A 15,772-nucleotide genomic window follows, 5' to 3' on the forward strand; every position below is an offset into this window, starting at 1 on the left:
CCCTCATCCCTTACACAGCAGGAGGCAGAATTATGACTATTGTTGTTTAAGCCCCAGTAGTCCTTATCTCTCCACTTCCAAATGCCACTGGATGGATATTCTTTAGAAAACCAATTCTGGGCTGAGAGAATTAAGCTGCATCATTTCCCCTGGTAAAACCTTGAGATGCCTAATAAAGTAACATCAAAAAGCTGCTCATGGTGGCTGGTCACTACTCTTCCCCACACTTTAGATAAGGGAAGGAGCTGACAATTTTGGAGAACCCAGGGTATAGGGCTATGTTACTATGATACATATAGAAAAAGACCTGGGGTTGTAGAAGGCAGAAGCAACTTGCCCAAGGCACCACATTGGATAAAAGTTCTGGTTATGTACTTACCAGACCTATTATCTTCCTCGGCCTCTCTAAGCTGAGTTTTCTTATCTCGAAAAATGGGATAACAATTCCATTTGTCATTATAAAAATTCAGTGAGTTAATTTATTTATTACATTTAGCACAATGAGGTACACATAGAAAAATGTTAGGTTTTATTATTATAATTACCTGAAAAAGAGGAGTAGCCAGAGTTTCCTCTGTGCCATTCCATTATTCCAAGTGGGGCCCTTGTCTCTTACTGAGGACAATAAGTTTATCTCTGAATGAGAGAGCCTTAACATCCCCCAACCCAGCTCATGGTGTGGGGCATTAGGACGAAGGTATCGGTAGGAAGTCCCACCTTATTTGAGGCGGAAATAGTTTTGTCCAACCTATGAAGCAATCCACTTATCCCTCATTGCTGACCAGTGGTGATCCAGTATTCTGTTGAGTCCTTTTGTTGACAGGACACTCATTCCCTAATGAGAATCAACCCATTCCATTTGAATATCTCTTACAGTTAGAAAATGTACTTTCTCTGTTCCTTCTCCTTCCACCCTCCTTCCACTTCCCACTTCCTCTCTCTCCTCTTCCTTCCTCCTTTCATCTTTTCTTCCATCTTCCTCTTTCTGCCCTGTCCTCTCTTTTCTTTTTCTTCCTTCTCAAGCCTGAGAGCCTGAGGCCCCACTCTTTACCTCAACGTCACTATCTCAGTCATGGAGAACATGCTACGTCTGGCCACTCGTCTGGCTGATGGAATTGGTCTTCAATGGCCAAATCTTCTGGGTTTTGGAGGATCTTTCGGATGCAAAACCTTTTATCTGGGCCTTCCGGCTTGGCTTTCTAGTTCGTTAATGTCACCTATTGGTTCTCTCGGTTTCCATTATTTAACCCCATCTGGAACAATTCGAGACTTGAATTGGGTTGATCTTGTGTCTCGAGGCCCAGGTAGCCCTATATCTAAGCCACGGGAAAGGCTTGGGGCCGACGCAGGTAGCCTACACTGATTTCAATACTCTGCCTAGAAACACCGAACTCTGCAGCCTGTGCGCGGCCTCGTGCAGCCCCAGGCGGCGCGGCCTCTTTAAGAGAGGGGCGGGGCCCCAGCACAGGCAGGGCAGGGCCAGCCCACAGGCTCCTTTTCCTTTTTGATCCATTCAAAAATTACTCATTGCAAATTCCCGGACTGCTGGGAGAGGAGAAGGAAGGGGGCGGAGGAGCGGAGCTGCTGCAGGCGCCGCGCTGAAGGCACCCAAGGGCCCGAGTAGCTGACTGCTGGCCGGGCCGAAGCCGCTCGCGGGCTGTTCTGGCTCCACTGGCCTCACCAGGAAGCGTCAGAATCTCAACACCCGGGAAGCTCTGAGTGCCGCCTCCGCTGTCGCCGCCGCCGCTTCCCGCCCGGCTCTCGGCCCCCGGCCCCCTGCCCTACCCGAACCCGGCTCCCTCCTCCCTCCGGGACGATCTGGCTCGGGCTCCTTCCTTGGCAATGGCTGGCCGCTGAGCCATGGCTCAGTACGGCCACACTAGCCCGCTCGGCATGGCCGCGAGAGAAGAGCTGTACAGCAAAGTCACCCCGCGCAGGAACCGCCAGCAGCGCCCCGGCACCATCAAGCATGGATCCGCGCTGGACGTACTCCTGTCCATGGGCTTCCCCAGAGCCCGCGCGTAAGTGACCCGGCTCGCAGCTCTTGCGACCCCTCCCGCCCCCGGGCGCCGGCCCTAGTCTTGGGTCCAGCTCGTCTGCTCGCGCCAGCCGGACGGGCCGCGCACTCTGCGTTGCCCACGTCCTGTTGAGGGCAGGATGGGCACGCAGGAGCCCGGCTCTATATCTCCTCAGGGCGGGGGTGCAGGGGAAGACGCCGTGCCGGAGCGCTGGTCTAGGGGATTGCTGGGGATGCCTAAGGTGAGACATATCTAAGGAAAAGGGCACCAGGTTCGAGTCCCGAGTCCCGTGCTCAGCGCCCAGCCTTAGCTGGTGGGGCTAAACTTGTGTCTGCTAAGCACCGAACCCCTAGGGAGGTAGGGCCCTGCGGAGGATTTAGGTACCCTCGGGACCCGAAACGCTGGACTAGCTTGGGATCCTCTTGATGGCTACGAAAAGGCAAAGGACAGTAGGGCAGGGAGGCCGACGCTCCCACGGCAGCGGCTTCCAGGTCCGGATGCCGCTCTCTGATTTGGTCTCCCTCCGAAGTAGGAGGAGCGGAGCGTGGGTGTTGCTGCGTCTTCATTGATAGGGAGGAAGAAATAAGGAGAAGCAATTATTTCAGGGGACCTGGGTTCTCCTCAGTGGTGACAGCAGCGCAGAAATCTGTGGGTGCCTGAGAGTAAGGAGAGGGAGCTGTTCTCCTTCATCCTTCTTCCTCGTGGAGGGTGGAGTGAGGTAGGGAAAGGTAGAGAGAGCGCAGGTGGCTGCCCCTGCAGCCCTCTGCCAAGAGGCCTGGTCGCCAGCACAAGGCAGCAGCTGCAGCAGCAGCAGCAGGAGTCTGCTGAAACTGGGCATCCAAGAATGTGGGGCCGGAACACTGCCTAGGAGGAAGCTAAAGCCCGATGGCCAGGTCTTTCTTCGGTGGGGACACACAGCTTGGGATCCTGTGGGGGCGCTGCTTCTTTGAATTACATCACCTGAAGGGGAAGTTGAGCAAACTTTATTAGAAAGGACCAAGTTAATGAAAGTTTTTTTTTCACCCTCTTTTTCCATGCGATAACTCTAGGTTTCCCTTCCTTGGCCTTTAGGCAAACCTTGTTTATATTTACTAATCTGGCTGTAACCTCTTAATCAAATCAGAGCCCTGATATTATCGTTTCACCCAGCCTGCTGGGACAGATTGGAGTGGCATGGGAAGACTATGAAATGCATTGATGTTTCTACCTCCCACTGGCTTCCAAGCACTGGGGCTCCAGTCTTTGATGCTAGATTTGCAGGGAGAAGATGTGGTGGACTCCACATAGATGTGTCAGGTGTGGATGCGGCAAGTTAGGTCCTTCTAATAGACGTGGTTGTGCATAGTTATCCTTAAGAATGGGAGGTAGGGGCTGGTGTCTGCTGGCATTCTTTGGCTTGTAGCTGCATCACTCCACGGCCACAGCACCTTCTCTTCTGTGTCAAAGATCCCTCTGTCTTTTTTCTATAAAGACACTTGTGATTTCATTTAGGGCCTCTCCAAGGTAACTCAGGATAATCTTCCCATCTCAAGATCCTTAGCTTAATCACATCTTCAAAATTCATTTGTTTGTTTGTTTATTTATTTGCTATGAGGTGATGTTCACAGGGTCCAGGTATGAGGACCTGGATATCTTTTGGAGAGCCATTTTCAGCCTTTTACAGCTACTATTATTGTTACTAGCACTGCCTCTCATTGCTGAAAAGGTGACAGAGTAGGTCATGATAAAATAGCCTGGGTGGGAGGAGGTTGGGTTCACTGTTCTGTCTCCCTCAAATTCTCTGCCAGGGAGTGGGCAGAGCCCTTGGCAGTCACCTGATCTATTTGCACTCCCTGCCCAGGCTGGCATCTCTTCTACTTCAACTTAGAAAGGACACTGTGGTCAGCCTTCCCCTTAATAACTTAACTCAGGTCAGTAAGAAGAGGGACTACTCCATGGGGCCATCTGAGATTTTCAGAGAGCAGATTTTTAGTTTTATTTTGGAGAGCTGAGAAGAAAGAGAGCAAATGCAGCAGGCTTAGCTTCTGAGAAGCCTCTTTTTTAAGTCTTAAGCCTGGAGGAAGGAACATGATGAAATTGCAAGCAGGATGGTTTTCTGGGATCAGGATGACTTAGCTGTGATGCGAAGAAAGGATGAGACTGATGTCTGAGATATGGCCATTCAGAGAGAATGGTGGTACCCAAGGCTGACAGTTCTGGTTTTCCCTCTGGGTGTAATTGGGTCTGGTGTTGTGCAGCACAAGAAGGGACCTTCTGCTGGGCTTCTGGGTGGGCTGTCGAAGTGCTCAGAGGCCAACAAGGTGCAGGTCCTGGATAACTCATTTAACCTATCAGGGCCCCACTGACTTTCTGAGGGGGATAGGATTAATCAGTGTGTGTTTCTTAAGTGCTTGACAAAACTACAGGGAAGAAGTGCTGCATAAGCAGGGTGACCTCAGGGTGTGTTCTCTGTAGCTCATTACTCCCCTGAAGCCGTGCTGGATTTTTTCCGTCCCACCCTATGAACTTCAGCCCATTTAGACACTGCTATGGAAGAACCTGCCACATGCAGAAAGATTGAGGAATGGCGAGTTTTATGGTGGTGGTGGTGGTGGTGGTGGTGGTGGTGGTGTGTGTGTGTGTGTGTGTGTATTTAAGCAAGCAGAAGGTAAAGAGGTGTTAGGGAAACCTCTGGAAGAAAACCTTCAAGGGGCCAACATCGCCTATTCTTTTCTTTTTGTTTCTATGCCCAATAGTTGTCTGTTGCAAAAGTTCTAAAAATAAAGGTCTAGCTTCATCAAGACTGGAGTGAGGTTGGTGGAAGGAAAAGTAAGAGTATCTGTGCTGGGCAAAGGCCTGAGGAAGAGGATGTCTGGGGCCAGGAGAGGGGCTGAATAGATCACCAGAGAAGGAAGGACAGGAACTCTGATAGAGTTGTTGCTTTGCATACTCAATGTCATACTATCTCACTACTGGCCTTTGCAATTTCTGAGGAGTGAAGCTCTCATATCTCTTCTGTAGCTTGAGGGCAACTGTGGGAGCAAGTCACTGGACAATGAATTTGAGGAGTCCTGGCTGATACAACTCTGCTTTTTATTTTGTTTGGTTTGAGGCTTCCTGGGGCTAGTACCTTGTCTATAGCCAATGGCCTTCAAATGTTTCCAATGATTGAGAGATAGATCTTGCAAAAGGACACCTGTGACAGGGGTCAGATGTCCCAGAATTCTAGTTTAGCTTCTGACTGACACTTGAAACTTTTAGGTCTTCTGTTTAACTCCTTTGTATCAATCTCCTGACCAGCTTCAGTGCATGGAAATGCCTGTCCTGTGTATCTGACATGCCTTGTAAAGACAAAATGAGATCAGGGCAGGAAAGAATTTGGAGAAGTTAAAAGTGTATTCTGGACACAAGATAGATATGATTATGGTATTATTGGAAGAAAAGGAAAGGGGTGAGGTGGTGGTTGAAGTTCTTGGCAAGGATTCACATGTGCTATTGGGTTATCTTTTTTTCCTACTGAGAATACTTAAACAATGCCTTGTTAAAGAGCAAGATAGTGGCAGAAGAAAAGAGCTGGAAGAAGTACCTTTGACTTTGCTCTGGGCAGGAAGCTATGTTAGCTATGCCTCACTGCCCAAAGATAAAGCAGCACAAGCTGGCTACATAAAAAATTGAGAAGCATTTTGGAGAGCCCACAAATTAAAATATCCAGTTTCTCTGACCTCCAGCCTACCTGGTGATTGACAGTGGATTCTCTAAAAGTACTTGGTCAACTCAGCATCTCTGAATTGTGGCTGATTCTGGGAGGGGGCTGCTTTCCCAGAGGTGTTAGATATGATGCAGGGCGAATTACCTGAATGGAGTGGAGGGAGGTGGAACTCAAGCCCTGCACTAAGAGAGAAAAGTGTTCTTGACTGAGCATAAGGAAGAATTCAAAGCCTGCTAAAGTCAGAGTCAAAAGGAAAGTTTGTTAGAAAAGGGGTAATGCTCCACAGAGTGTGGTCTCCTTTCAGAGGCAGAAATTGAGAGACCCTAAGAGAGACTCAGAGGGACAGACAATAGAGAGAGATGAAGACAGGGAGCTAGAGTAAAGACACTGAGTAAAGGCACTGGGAGGGACCCTGAGTGTTTGGAGAATTCAGTTTATATATCATTCTTTAGTTTCTGTGAATTACAGTTCAAAGACTTTGTTTAACTATTTTCCTTTGATACAAGCATACAGTGAGAAAGGATAAGGTAAGAAGGAAAAGGTAAGAATATGTAGTGTGAAAGGCATGCTGCCTATTTCCAGCCTGTGATCCATAGGTTCCCCATGGTTTTAGCAATAGGGAACGAATGATTTTTATTTTGTGTAGGTTGCCACTTAAAGACTCTCTTCTTCTGTTTTCCCTTCACAGTGTGGGCAAATGTGTTGTTAGCATCCTTGCAAAAATCATCTTTTGTTCTACAGGTGTCCTCATGGTCTGGCTGTAGGGCTGATTAGCGTATAGCAGTCTCTGAATATAGCTTGATTTAATATTTTTAGTTCTCATGCTTTCTCCTACATTAGGCAAAAACAGAAGAAAAACCATGCCCATTTAGAGCTGGAGGGGTCTCATAGGTGAGTAGGGTGAGGAAGTCTAGAATCTACCTGTTGTGACCCTGTGCCCACACAGTACTTCCTTACATTTGTGTGTTATTTAAAGTTGAAAATTGCTCTCACATGTGCTAAATTTCCCTTTTAATCGACACAGCAGTCCTGTGAGGTAAAGCACACAATGAAAGCCTCATTTTAAAAATGAGACTTGAGGCTTTGAGGGACTTACCCTGTGTGGGGCCGTGTTGTCATGACAGCCTTGGGCTAAAACTATAAGTCCAGTTAACTTCCCAGTCCACACAGAGGCCCTAGTTCAAAAGGAAAGTCCTTGACATGTGTTCTTTTTTAACTTTATAGAGATTAATTTATGTACAACAAACTAAACCTATTTAGAAATTGATCAGTTTTGACAGAAGATAATACCATGAAGTCACCACTGCAAGACATAGCACATGTCCATCACCCTAAAATTTTTTTGTGCTGCTTTGTAGTCAGTCCCTTCTCCACCCTATCCCCAGGGCAACCACTGGCCTGCTTTCTGTCACTACAGATTAGTTTGTTTTCTAGATCTGTATATAAGTAAAATCATACAATGCATACTGTTGTGAGTGACTGGCTTCTTTTCTCATATTTCTGAGACTTGTCCATGATGTTACATATATCAGTAGTTTGTATCTTGTTGCTGCTGAGTAGATCTTGATGTATTTGAATATGCTGGTACATAATTATTAACCCCTTGCACACAGCTTCTATAAAATTCTCTATTGTATTCTAATAACACCTTAGATTTTTAGGCCACCTTAGAGATTGCAAAGCAGATTTATGTACATAATTACTATCAAGTCTCAGACATTGATAATTCATGAGAAGACTGAGGTTCACAAGATTAAGTGTCACAGAGAGTGAAGAGTATCCTGCCTTATGACTCTATCCTGTGGTTTTTGTCACCACCCCACCTCCTGCCCTCAGCTGCCTCAAACTCTAGCTGCTTTTCACTAAGTGGGCAATCATTCTCACAGTCAAAGGTTTTGCTTTTTCAAGAGGCAACAAGACTAGGGAATCCTTTGTTTCTTGCCAGCTCTGCTCCTGCCAAGGATAGTGGTGGCGGAGCTGTCAGTGTCACCCCCATCCTAGTAGGCATCTGGTGTGTGTGTGTGTGTGTGTGTGCGCGCGCGCGCACACACACACGTGCGCACATGTGTGTGTATGTGACAGACAGACAGACAGACAGACAGACCCTGTACTTGTGCAGCCAGGAATGGAGGAGATCCTGTTAGTATCAGCCTGATATTCAGAAGTTTCAACTTGTGGCGGGTGTTTGGACAGCCTAGATTTGAATTCCAACTAGGTGACCTATGGTAAATTCTGAAATGCAATGAGCCTGATTTTCCCTGTCTGTAAAATATTAACAATAACAGTACTTGCCTCGAAAGACTGTTGTGAAAGCTAAGGATGCCATTCCAGACAATTACTTGGAGAGTGCCTAGCATCAGTAAGCCCCAGTAAGGAGGTATGGCTTACTTCCCCAATGCTGATTTCATTCTGCAGGGCTCCCTTTGTTGCCTGGGGCCCAGAATGCCCTCCATTTATATATCTCTCCTCTACTCACTAAAGTATGGGCAGAAAGTAGTGAGTGTGGGGTAGAGGCTGACTGGTCCTTCCCTCAGCACTTCAGTTCTGTTCCTCTGTACCTCTCTCTGTACAGTGCCCCAAGGGGTGCCAGACCTATTGGAAGCAGACCCAGAGCAGAGCCAGTGCTACTTAAGCTGCTGACTGTAATAAATGGCCTGGGCTGGGGATTTGAAGGAGTGCCATATGGTTGTCTTCTGATTAGTTTCAAGTGGAATCGGTCTGCAGCCCTAGAGAGGGGGAAAAAATGTGGATTCAAGAATGGCTTCTCTGCACTGTGATGGGCACAGTGCCAGCAGGACACAGAGTCATTGCTGGAAAAATGAGATATCTGCAGTCCCCATCAGTACTGAAAGTCCTTGCCTTCTTTATGGGAGGAATTTCCCAGGGGCCCCTGGGTGTTTCCCAAAGGCTTATGGAAGAACCTCTGGGTTTTCTCTTCCCTGGAAGATGGATGGATAGCTATAGCAGTGGCCTAAGTCCTCTGGACCTTCTGGCAAGGGCTCAGGGTATGTGATAGATGATCCTCTTTCTTGTTCCATCTTGCTAACATCCCCATTTTCCTGATGACCTGGCCATTAGGTTCTTTGCACCTACTATTTATAAGGATGAGGCCCATTGGTGATTTGTCTCAGATGCAAATCCAGAAATTGCCTGAGCTCTTTAGTGTGTGCACAGTATCCTAATAAATTCTGTGCAGTTCTTGGGAGAAAAAGATGAATGTCAGGTTTCACCACCTGGTGCTCTGAAGTATCCCTAGCTGGCTGCAAGTCCTCCACAGTGACCTTCTGAGGAGCAGATCTGCCTTTTCTCAGCTTGGATGAAATCATCTAAGATCATCTAAGAGCTCTGGGTTTGGCCTATACCTCACAGGTAGCACAGTGGTAATGAACAATGGAAGCAAACTCAGTTTACCAGACCCTGTCTCTGCACTTGCACTCTGCTCTCCATTATTGGCTATTTGGACTCACACACATACTTTTCTTTCCCCCAATCTCAGTGTTCCCAACTGTAGAAGAGGTTGAAGTCAAGCACCTCTCAGGTCCTTTGCAGTTCTGGTGACCTGGGGATGACATACACGTACAAGTAGTTTTTAACAGCACAAAGGTGTTTTCACTGCTTCATGTATACTTTTCTGTTTTGTTTTGTTTTGTTTTCCTAATTTTGTTTTGTTTTTCCCCTGGAGCTTTATTGTCAAATTCTTCTCTTCTCCCTTTAAAAAAACTCTTCAGGACTCTTGATATTCTAGAGTAAATAAATGGAAAGAAAAGAGATATGAGGCAATTACAACAGTGGGGAGTCGTTTAACTAGTATGCATTAGTATAATTTTCAAATTGGTACATAATGTTCTTTCTTGCAAAATACGACCAAAGTGCTGGTTAAATGAGAGAGGAGGTTAGTGCCTTAAGCCCAACTCCTGGAGGGAAATAAATTGCTCATGGGTACCTTTTTTAATAAAAGGGACATCTTCCCTTCTGCGAGGTCACCAGCTGTTTGTATAACAATTCCCATTGTGTTCTGTTGCCCCAGTGGAAACATACTGCAACAGTGGCAATTAACTCTACCAAGATCAGGGCTATTGCCATAAGCAGTGAGAAGCTGAAAGAAACACCACCATAGCAGCTCACAAGAGTCCGGAAGAAGCCAAGAGGAAGCTGATAGCACAGATGGCCAGAGCAGCCAAATGTTCAGGCTTCTTTTCAAGTTTTGTTGGATACACCTTCGTGAATTAGGAAGTAGGATTATTTAGAACCCTACTTTCATGCTGACTGTACCCCATTCAAAAATATTTACTGTGAGCGTCCGCTCACTAAATGTTTATTATCTTATTTTGGGTAGAAAGCACTTAGTAGGAAAGAAATCTGCCTCCAGTGGCTGCCTTTGTGTACAATCGGTTTAAACACAGGCAAACACATGCAGAACTATGCGGGGTTGCTGAAGTTCTGAACCAGTGGCATCTGCTGTCTCATTTCTTAATCAACCTGTCCTTGAATTGCCTCCCTGCTTACCCTTTCTTCTCCTTTTGCCTCATCAGATTTTACTCATCCTGGAGAACTAGTTCAACCATAAATATGTGACTTTCTTTTGCTTTCCTTCCCCAACTCTCTTTCTCTCTCCTTTCCTCCCCTTTTCTCTCTTCTCATCTCTTCTTCAAGCCTTATTAAGCTTCACCTTGTGAAGCCCTCAAGGTAGAGAGGATCATACCTGTATTTCCTACAAAGATACAGAGTGATCTGTCCAAGCTTTCAGTCACTTTCACTCACAGTGACCTTTTTGGGGTCTCATAACATATCTTCACATTTCAAATCTTTGAGGAACAGGGGAGATAAAATCAACATTGTATCTGTCTTACCTCCATAACAAGTTCCTTAGGTAATGCAATTTTTTGTTAAATGTATAGACAACTATTATGTATTTACGGGCAACTATTAAAATCTATTACAATCGCAGTTGGGAGTGAAAAGATAATTACATATAATCTTTGCCCTCAGGGAACTGCCAAACTAGTGTGGAAAAGAGGTATGATAAAATGTGTTAAATGTAATACAAGAGACAGATGCAGTATCTATGTGAGGAGATGAGGAGGGTAATATAACCAGACAGAGAGCCCCAAAGTAAATTTTGAAAATGCAAATAAGGTAAGAGCAATGCTTTTCTTCAGTTTAAGAGATAGGAGTTTGGGAAGATCAGCAGATAGTTCAAAGGATTTAACATTATACTACAAGTGTAAGACAGAGGCAGAATTTAATTTAAACTTGAGTTTCTAGAATCATCCTGCTCATCATCCTCTTATGTTCTATCTTGCCACCAGCCCCTCCACTCCAACTAAATAAAATCCTAGATACTATGTTACTGTCTAGCTTGGAAAGAAAAGGAGAAATTTTGGCTAACAAAAGAAATAGCTGGACCATAATTGAGCCTGTTTAGATTTGACATTATTTTACTCATGCTTCCATTGGGCTGAGTGTTTACTACATGCCAGAAACTTGTTAGGGATGTGATTATTTTTCTTCTACAGGAACTCAGCATTCCTCAAGAGAGAAAGACATATAAACCATAAACATGATATAATAACAATAATAAAAAAACTCTCTAGGACCATAGGAAAAATGACTAGTACAACCCGTGAAGGTTGAGGAGAGCAAAGGAGGCAACAATTAAAGAAGACCTTAAGTAATAAATAGATTTTCTAGGTATAGAAGAGGAAAGAGCATTCCAGTCAGAGTGGACAGCATGAAATTCAGAGAGTAAGAAGGCATGTGGGAGCTGAGGACTGGTCAGAAAGTGACAAAAGAGTAGATAAATTAGTTGGGCCTAGAGGTTATGGAGAGTAACATTTTATAGAACAGAAGTCATATAAAGAATAGAATGGAGCAGAGAAAAACTAGGCATGGGAGCTGGTGAGAAGGTGGTTGTAATAATCCAGGTAAAAGTCTAATAGGGCTTGGATTAAGATTAACAAGAGCCGGATTCTAGAGACGTTTCTGAAATCAAATTAACAGGATTGATAATCTACTGGGTGTCAAGACTGGGGGAGCAAAAAGGTAGATCAAGATGAACAGTTTTGTAAATGAGAAAGGTGGAGATATTATTAACCAAAATAGAACATATAGAAGATCAGGTGATATAGAGGACAAGGGACAAGTTTGGCTTGAGACAGGTGTTAAAGTCTATAAAGATACGGTTGGAAATTAGGATTTGTTGCTCAGAGGAGTAGTTTGGGCTAAAACTATAGATTTGGGAACTGACTGTAGTAGAAGGCGTGAGAATAGTGTGGTAACCCAGGCAGAGTATAAAGAAAAGAAGCCAACTTCCAGGGAAGGGTTCTGAGGGACAAGCTAGTTAGTAGAAGAAAAAGAACAGGTAAAGGAGGAGTGGTTGGAGAGGCAGGAAAAGGCAAAAATGAGAGATGTCCTACTAAAAGGCAGGGAAGAGTAGAACTTCTTAAGAAAGATTCAGGTCAACAAAATGTTTCTTTTACTTTGCATTTCATTGTTTGTAAATGCAAGTGGTCATGAATAAAATGTTCCCAGGTGAGGATTGCAAAGCCTCCCTGACGGGTTTCTGGTAGTCATCCTCCCAGCTCCCCTAGACTCCTGAGGACCTGGCTCCTGGCATTCTGCTGAGCTCTTTGACAGCTCTTTCTGCAGAAGGCTGGAATCTGCTCTCTGAAACTGACACTGCTGACTGAGATCTGCCTGTGAATAGATAGTTAAATTGGAATATCTGATGTAAGAATCATCAAGGAATCTGAGGATCTACATAAAGATTCATGATGGGGCTGGTAACCAGGGGCCAGAACAATTTCTGTGTCCCTGAGGGAACGTTTCCTCCAGTTTTCTAAGTTATGCAAGTTACTCTGCACACTTAGTCTGTATGTGCTCACCTACAACCTGGAGACAAGTGGGTACTTTGGAAGGCAGTGATAGAGGAAGGAAGATGGAGGAGGAAACAAGTAAAAGACTCTGAACTGAGGGTAGCTGAATCAAACTTGAAGAGAGTACTTACCCACCAAAAAAGAGAAGTTGTACTTTATATCCTAGATTATATGTTTGTGGGAATTGAATTTCTAAGAATTGGTAGATACTGAAAATGTAAACATAGAATTTATAGTTTTAAATTTGGATGATTTGGTGAATGATAGTTCTTCGTGGGTTGCCAAAAGATGTGAAGAAGAACAATGTCCTGAACACAATACTTTGTGAAATCTATAGATGTCAGAAGTATACATAGATATAGAAGCTCAAGAAATGTTAGTTATTCATATCCCAGACTGTGTTTCTAATTTGAAACTGCATAATAATGATCACTGGAGAGTCATGTATGATGGAAAATAGATTTTGCTTCAGGGTGAAAAAACTCATGTAACATTTCTGCCCTGGGTTTAGGATAACTCAGCTGTCCCTTACCTACTTGGCAAAAACCTGCATAGGTGGAATCTCAGGAAAGTATAGCTGGAATTCCTAGGAGGGCTTATCTAGACCAACTTCCCCTTTTTACCTGTAAGTAAAAGGGGATGAGCAGATGAAGTGACTTGTTCAAAACCAACAGCTAGACTTCAACAGCAGCAGAGCTTAGGCCTTCTGACTCCCAGCCCAGATGGCAGTTTCTTTTTTCTACATCAGGCTACTTTCCTGAGTCCAGGCTCTTCTTCCAAGAAATAGATTTCTAACCAGGATTCAGCTCACTTTCCTGGAGGGATGGACTGGTCCGTTGTCAGATAAGTCCTTTCATGTAGTTTCTCAGTCTTTTCTTTTTCTTTTGCTCCCCTCCTTCCTGCCATTTGTTTGTGTCTTGGCCAATAGAAGATAAAGCTAACATGCAGATAGACCAGTAGGACTGTAAGAAGGAGGGTGGGATGGGTGGGTGAGAAAGTCTCACAGCAGTGGTAGAGTGTTGAAAAAGATCCACAGTTGTCTCAGTTACCTACCCAGAAAGGTAAGAACAAAAGTTATATTACTCTATGGGGATGAAAACAAAACAAAACAAAACAAAACAAAAAAACATGCTTTAGAAACAAAAGACTGGGCTCAAATTCTGGATCTGTTACTTTCTGAGGATGTGTTTTTGAGCAAGTTATTTCTATAGGTTGGATAAATCAAAATGAGGCAATAATTATAAAAGTAATAAAAAACACAAAAAGTCATGTACACGTAAAGTGATACTATTATTTTTTATCCACTGTTGGGGTCATGGTACTTTGATGCTCTTCCAGAAAGTCTGTGAACACTTAGTTTGGGTCGTGTTTGGTGGGCTATTCCAGCCTTCCCTAACCAAGCTCCCTTGTTCCAGAAAGGTTGATTCTGTCAGAGTGAGGAATATGAGGAGACATATGAGAGACCAGTTTCATCAAAGTAAATACTTCCTTCTGGAAGCTTAAATTTTCACTTCACTTCTTTTGGGAAGTAAGGATGTGAATCATAATGAGTTAGAAACCAGAGGTTTTGTGAAACAGAGCAGATGTGACCAAAGGCATATGTAGTGGTTTCCTATTGCTTGCTGTAACAAATTCAGTGGCTTAAAACAACACAGTTTATTCTCTTACAGTTTGGAGATCAGAAGCCCAAAGTGAGTATAATGTACAAAAATTAAGATGTCAATAATGCTGCAGTCTTTCTGGAGGCTACAGGAGGGAATTTGTTTCCTATTTCACTCTTCCTTCTATAATCTTATGACTGTATCTCTCTAGCTCAAAATTCTTAGCTTAATAACATCTGCAAAGTCCCTATTGCTATGTAGGGTAACATATTCATAGGTCCTGGGGATTAGGATATGAGGATATTTAGGGAGCCATTATTCTGTCTACCACAGAATAGCAAGTGGCTTTTGTGAAAACAAGAAGTTAAGTATGTGTGTGTAAGCACTTGGTCTGCATTTCTCCTTAGTTCCTGGTATTTCTCACAGAATAGAGGTTTACTAGGCTCTCCTCATTTGTATTTCCTACTGCTAATCCTTCATCACCCTCATCATTCCCAACCTAAGCACCAAATAGTCATAGCCAATCTTTATTCATATATTCACAGCCTACTGTGTGCCAGACAATATTTTAAACACTTAACATGTACATTATTTTGTATAATCCTCATAACAGCCCTATGAGATAGGAACTATTATTATCCCTATTTTACAGATGAGAAAACTAAGGCACAGAGATGGAAAAAATATTTTTAATTTTTCAATGACAATTGGCATTCGGTGTTATGTTAATTTTAGGTGTGCATCATAGTGGTTAGACATTTATATAACTTATGAGGTTATCCCCCTGATAAGTCTACTACTCACCTGGAACCATATATAGTTATTAAAATATTATTGACTATATTCCCTATGCTGGACCTTGTATCCCTGTGACATTTTTGTAACTACCAATTTGTACTTCTTAATTTTTTTACCTTTTTCACCCAGCCCCCCAATCTCTCTCCTATCTGGCCATCATCAGTTTGTGCTCTGTATCTATGAGTTTGCTTCTGTTTGTTTATATTTTTTGGATTCCACAAATAAGCAAAATTATATAGTAATTGTCTTTTCCTGTCTGAGTTATTTCACTTAACATAATACATTCTAGGCCCATCCATATCATCACAAATGGTAAGATTTCATTCTTTTTTATGCCCAAGTAATATTTCATTGTATTTTTGTACCCCAAGATATCATCTTTATCCTTTCATCTCTGTGGGCACTTAGGTTACTTCTATATTTTGGCTATTGTAAATAATGCTGCAATGAACATAGAGAAGCAAATACATTTTCAAAATAGTGTTTTGGACTTCTTCAGAAAATACCTAGAAGTGGAATTGCTGGGTCATAAAGTAGTTCGGTTTCTAATTTTGGGGGGAAGCTTTGTTCTGTTCTGCGTAGTGGCTGTACCAATTTACAATCCCACCAACAGTGCACGAGGATTCTCTTTTCTCCATATTCTCACCAACACTTGTTCGTTAATTTATTGATGACTGCCATTCTGACAAGTGTGAGAGGATATCTCACTGTGGTTTTAATTCACATTTCCCAAGTAATTAGTGACATTAAACATCTTTTCATATGTCTGTTGGCCATCATATGTCTTCTTTG

At 43.7% G+C, this 15,772-nt stretch overlaps 1 protein-coding gene across 2 annotated transcripts in view; it reads left to right on the forward strand.

The window, feature by feature from the left end:
- The first annotated feature begins 1,497 nt into the window (after window positions 1-1,497).
- Window positions 1,498-15,772, forward strand: part of UBASH3B (ubiquitin associated and SH3 domain containing B) — a 132,185-nt gene continuing 117,910 nt past the window's right edge. Inside the window, exon 1 of one of the 2 annotated variants that reach the window (XM_016132230.2) lies at window positions 1,498-2,021. In XM_016132230.2, the coding sequence (XP_015987716.1) occupies window positions 1,861-2,021 (161 nt within the window). In that variant the 5' untranslated portion in view covers window positions 1,498-1,860. The remainder of the gene's footprint in view (window positions 2,022-15,772) is intronic. The other variant, XM_016132228.2, reaches the window with a different exon arrangement.

The sequence above is a fragment of the Rousettus aegyptiacus genome, unplaced genomic scaffold (assembly GCF_014176215.1).
Source record: "Rousettus aegyptiacus isolate mRouAeg1 unplaced genomic scaffold, mRouAeg1.p scaffold_m13_p_5, whole genome shotgun sequence".
Classification (NCBI taxonomy): Eukaryota; Metazoa; Chordata; class Mammalia; order Chiroptera; family Pteropodidae; genus Rousettus; species Rousettus aegyptiacus.